The following is a 5,938-nucleotide window of genomic DNA, read 5'->3' on the forward strand; positions in this document are numbered from 1 at the left end:
CTAACTTTGCCATAACATTGGATCGTTATGAGCTAACTTTGCATAACATTGGATCGTTATGAGCTAACTTTGCCATAACATTGGATCGTTATGAGCTAACTTTGTCATAACATTGGATCGTTATGAGCTAACTTTGCCATAACATTGGATCGTTATGAGCTAACTTTGCCATAACATTGGATCGTTATGAGGAGCTTCAGCAGGTTTCTTAGACAAAAGTATAGTAGGACTCTATACGAATTTCCACTTGTTTAATATATATATATATATATAAAACCTTAAAAATTTCCAGTTAATGACACTTAATATATTCCATTACTAGAAAACATCTTTATAAGTTTAGAGTTTGAGTGAAATAAACAACAACAACTTATATTCTAAACGTAAATCGGAAAATCTAACAAACAATTATAATGATCACTTTTACCTGTTATTGTCCCCAGTAGCACAGCGGTATGTCTGCGGACTTACAACGCTAGAATCCGGGTTTCGATACCCGTGGTGGGCAGAGCACAGATAGCCCTTTGTGTAGCTTTGTGCTTAATTACAAACAAACAAAATACCTGTTATTTAATAGTGACTTTTAATTCATTATTTGGAACCAACTCTCTGATTTTACTTTACGGGACACATAAAGGTCATAATTTATAAATGGCTTTATTAATTTACATAATCCTATAACGTTGGTATGAAACTTACTCCAAAAATGGCATAGATTAAAGCTAATGACTATAGGCGACCGTCAAAAAATTTCATAACCCAAAGACACAAACCGTGCCAGGTACAAACGGGATGCTTTATGCTCGATTCCCCTTTTGCCTTTCCCCTTCCTCCCCCTTTTAGCCCTCTTCAACCTGGCTCTCTCGTACAAAGGTTATCGTGAAAGGCCCCGTGCACCCAAATATACACACATCTCTAGCTTTGAGTCGCAACAAGAAAATTCAAGGTGAATTGTATACACAGGTAGGACTCATTGTCATAAAATTATTTATATAATGATTTAATTTAATAATAATATAAAAAAGAAGAAGACGGTACTTATCATGAGCTTACCGAGCTTAAGCGTTAAGATGTTTATAGAAACACGCGGAATTTCCCTGTGCGCACGTGAATATCCCGCGGTTTGTTGTTTTTATAATTTAACATGGGATGTGGAGGTACGAGCTTTTATGTTAAATAATTTAAAGGTTAGATGACGCTACTTTAATTTACCGCTTAGTAATATTTCTTAGTAGCATCCTGTAAAGCGGTGCGTAACAATAATTACCATGTATTAGAATATTGTTACGTTTCCTAGCAACATCCTGTAAAGCGGTGCGTAACAATAATTACCATGTATTAGAATATTGTTACGTTTCCTAGCAACATCCTGTAAAGCGTTACCTAACAATAATTACCATGTATTAGAATATTGTTACGTTTCCTAGAAACATCCTGTAAAGCGTTACCTAACAATAATTACCGATATGTTCATTCTTCATAATTAAATTTAATTGGCACTTAACCAACTATGTTCATCAGGATACATGTAATTATCGATAATATCAAGATACATGTAACTGAAAGTAATATCAGAATACATGTAATTATCGATAATATCAAGATACATGTAACTGAAAGTAATATCAGAATACATGTAATTACAAGTCGTATAAGGATAAGCATAATTATACGTAGTATCAGGATACACGTAATTATCAGTAGTATTAGAATACGTTTAATTATCAGTAGGATCAGGATACTTTTTCCTGGTCTTTCATTACATCTTGACTTATGCTTATACGTTTTTGTTTATAAATTTATTATTACAATTTGTAAAAATCTCGTTAATAAAGTAAAAAGTAATAAAACGTTTATTTTATTTCGTTTCAGACTTCACCAGATGGAGGTATGGACGGCCTGGATAACACTGCTTTTCAAGAAGAGAATGGAACAACAGTTGTGCTTAATGCTGGACAACATTCTAGTCCCAGCTCCGGAAGGTCATCGGTCAGTAATGGAACTGAAACAACAACACCTCCAGGGGGAGCTAAATTAGAAGAGACTCCTGTTTTCCGGGACGAACACCGACAGAGGGCAGTGGTGTCATTTGACGAAGAATTTGCATCTCCTTCAGACGTAGAAGAGCAAGCAGGAATGGTTAATTTTGCATTCGAGTCTGAGGAGGTAAGGGATTCAGATAAGAGCACTGTTGACTCAGACGAAACGGAAGTGGCTGACAAAGCATCAATTGTTGACTCAGACGAAACTGAAGTGGCTGACCAAGCATCAATTGGACATGAGGATAACCGTTGTTCTCCAGAGGACCATGAATTAGATAATAAATACCTCGCAAATGGAAATGGCCAAGTTCTGAATCAAAATGGACACACTGAAATCGCCATTCCAGATGATGCCCTTATAAATTTTAACACGGGGCGCGTGCGGGCCAAGAGGAAACCCAAATCTCGGGAATCTCCTACGGAGGAGAAAATTCCCCTGGAGTACATTGAAAAGGATTTATCTCCTTTTACAGATTACAATGACAAGGCCCAAGAAGCTCAAGATAACGTTAAAGAAACGAATTTACATAATGAAGACCAGAAAGACGAAGGAATTCCTGTAAACAGCCCAGTTACTAGCGAAAAACAAACAAACGGAACTGGAAAATCCTTCGAGGAGTACTTCATCCCAACTAATACCCATAAGAAATTTCTCAGGTAATCCCTAAGTCGTTACTTGAAAAATTCAATCTTTTTTTATTTACTGTATTGTATAAAAATATCCAAACATATTCTGACACAGTACATGCTTGTTCTGTTGAGTGTTATCCAAGCACTACTCAAAGCGTTAAAAACCTGTTATTCCAGTTATCAAAGCGAACAAGAAAAACTCTACGTAATAATTAAAAAGTCTGGGATTTCACGATTTTATACGACAGTTTATATAGATGTCCAATTTATCAGGTTTTTCTAATACAAGCAGAGTAGAGACAAAGAGAGCAGTAACACGATTTTTCACCGTGTATTTAAATTCATACCCAGTTTCCGTTTAGCTGAAGTATGAAGTTTTCCCGAATGTTAAAAATATAGTAGATATATTATTAGCACACACCCAATCCCGTCGTACTCTTTTATCCTCATCTAGTTATTGTTCAGTGTTAGATCCTGTATAAATTATCTAGCAAAAACTGTCAAAAGTTGAGTGAAATTAAGTTAAAGTAGGTTAAACGAATGACGTAAATGTAATTGAATTTTGTATACGAATTTGTATAACTAAAGAAATCCAGTCTGTTTTTTGAAATACACAAATCATCACAATTGGACACCTTTATCTTATCCTTCTTAATTAAGGTAGATTTATAACAGTTAAAATAATTTTTTCGTTCGCGTTTAAGAAATAACATCTCGAAACTCCGTCATTGATGAAAATTGAAAGTTCTAAAACATTTCAATTTCTTTAATCTTCCAAAGAATAATCGCAGATAAAAGAAAATGCGCTGTTTTAGTCTTCCAAAAAACAATTAATGATGAAAAAAGACTATAATGCTCTAAGAATACATGTTTGGGCTAGTATGAAATGAAATATTTCGTTTTGAAATACTTAATAACTCAAGAGAATTCAAAGATATAGTTTGGATAAGCAAGAATAAGAAGCGAAGTAAGAAATTAATTATTCGAGGAACGCTTTATTCGTTCAACAATGCACTGGTTTGACGATGCAAAACGAATATAATTACTAATAATACTATTCTCCAACAACAATAACCATTTTTTTTTTTATGAACTCTCAATAATCTTGTTTTTGCAGAGGTAAAAGTATTACGGAGTAATGATGGATGACTCACTGCAACAAGTATTAGTTTGTCCTTGGTATTTAGCCTTGTTTTGGGTAGCCATAGCTACGCAATTTCACACGCGTTATCTCATTTGGTTTATTTCTACTTGACGAAAGCAAAAGTTTAAAAGTTTAAACGCCATTGATGTCGAGATTGAAGTTGTATATCATTAATGGAGTTGGAAAAGTATTATTGTGCGTCGCCTACGCTCTCTGTCTATTGCGTAGTAAGGGAAAAACCAAGGGTTACCGACTTACTTGTCTGACTACACATATTAAATATTTCCAGTTTGAAAAAAAAAACACATATGTGCCAAAGAGTCCACAAATTACATTGGAAAAGTGCAAGAGAAAATAAAGGATTTAGTTGGAAAAATAAAGTTAGAATTCAATAACAATTGTTATGTTGGGAAAGCCTTTTCCGAACAGTCCCTAGATAAAAAGTGTACAGTTATAAATATTATAAGCCTAATGCTAATGTCTGATGACAAGTAAATTAATCATAGAATTAAACAATTTTATCTGTGGACCCCGGATAATTTTCTCATTCCAAAAGAGCTTTTACTGCTATTACTTCAAAATAGAATATGAGAGATATTTAGTGATCGTTTTGTTTGTAGTTAAGTACAAAGCTACACAATGGGTTATCTGTGCTCTGGCTACCACGGGTATCGAAACCCGGTTTCTAGCGTTAGAAGTCCGCAGACGTACTGCTGTGCCACTGGGGGGCTTAGTGACCGTAATGATGCGGTAGCAATAGGTCCAAACAGCTTGATCCATTGCATTTGAGTGTTTAATACATTTCAGTTACGTTATATCATGAAAAAGGACAACGGTCAGGTTCAATTTTTATACGGGCGAAAAAATGTTTTAATTGTAAGCTTTCTATTAGTTTAATGAAGCAGAAAACATGGCTTAACGTTCTATTTCTTCTATGACTATTAACCTCTGTCCTTCTGACTCTGAGCTGAGTGGTGTTATTTTCTCCTGAACACTTAAACAATTATATTATTAACATGTAATTTTAAATTAGATTTTCTTCAAATTCGATATAAACCTTGTTTTAAAAATATGTGCGCTTGTGGATTATGATCCATTATTCTGGCAAAGTTAGATAAGATGACCCCTTAGAGTTACAGCTGGGAAGTACAACGTTCATAAGATCACCCTTTAAAGTTACAGCTGAGAAGTACCAAGTTCACAAGATGACCCTTTAAAGTTACAGCTGAGAAGTACCAAGTTCACAAGATGACCCTTTAAAGTTACAGCTGAGAAGTACCAAGTTCACAAGATGACTGTAGCTGAGAAATCCGTTATAGTTTACCAGTTGGTCTTTTAAAGTTGTATCAATCTGACAGAGTTCACACACTTATCCTATAACACAAACTAAGAAGCCTGAAAAAGTTCACAAACTGATCTTTAATACTACAACAGTTCAGGGGCGTATGTTTTAGGTTTATTATTTAGGAAACTAATACAAACAATTGATTGTTTTTCTCGTGTACACATTTTATTTTATTGAAACCAAAAGACAGATTTCTGTTGGTTTCTCGTATATTAACTCAGTCGCGAAAGATACCTTTTTTCTCTCCTATGCATGCTCAATACATCACGGTGCTTTATTTTTAAACTATCAAGTAAACATTTTGTAAAGGTATATAAAGAAAAAACAAGTACTAAACCTGTTCACTAGATAACTTTGAGGTCACGGTCAACGCTGTCGTCACCGTCAAAATGACTCTTGAAAGAAGAAATCAAAAACATGACTTTTAGTAACACAGTAAAGTAGAGATCAGAAGAGGAAAAATATCTGCCTAACAGCTGTAAACAACCACTTGGTAATGGCGGACAGCCAAGGTGAAAAGTTCTGATTGACATAATGAAATTACTGGTTGAAATTCAAAGAAGAATAGCGAACGTAAAGAAGAACTAACATGGAGCACGTGAACACTGAGTGAAGTGGTATAGTGAAGGGTTGACATGAGCACGTGAACACTGAGTGAAGTGGTATAGTGAAGGGTTGATATGAGCACGTGAACACTGAGTGAAGTGGTATAGTGAAGGGTTGACATGAGCACGTGAACACTGAGTGAAGTGGTATAGTGAAGGGTTGACATGAGCA

The 5,938-nt window shown here is 34.9% G+C and overlaps 1 protein-coding gene across 1 annotated transcript in view; it reads left to right on the forward strand.

Moving 5' to 3' along the window:
* Positions 1-1,872: 1,872 nt before the first annotated feature.
* LOC111088878 (agglutinin-like protein 5) overlaps positions 1,873-5,938 on the forward strand; it is a gene marked incomplete at its 5' end in the record, with an annotated part of 27,701 nt that continues 23,635 nt past the window's right edge. Inside the window, one exon of the mRNA XM_022400073.1 lies at positions 1,873-2,699. Coding sequence (XP_022255781.1) covers positions 1,873-2,699 — 827 coding nt within the window. The remainder of the gene's footprint in view (positions 2,700-5,938) is intronic.

Source organism: Limulus polyphemus, unplaced genomic scaffold (genome assembly GCF_000517525.1).
Source record: "Limulus polyphemus unplaced genomic scaffold, Limulus_polyphemus-2.1.2 Scaffold4634, whole genome shotgun sequence".
NCBI lineage: Eukaryota > Metazoa > Arthropoda > Merostomata > Xiphosura > Limulidae > Limulus > Limulus polyphemus.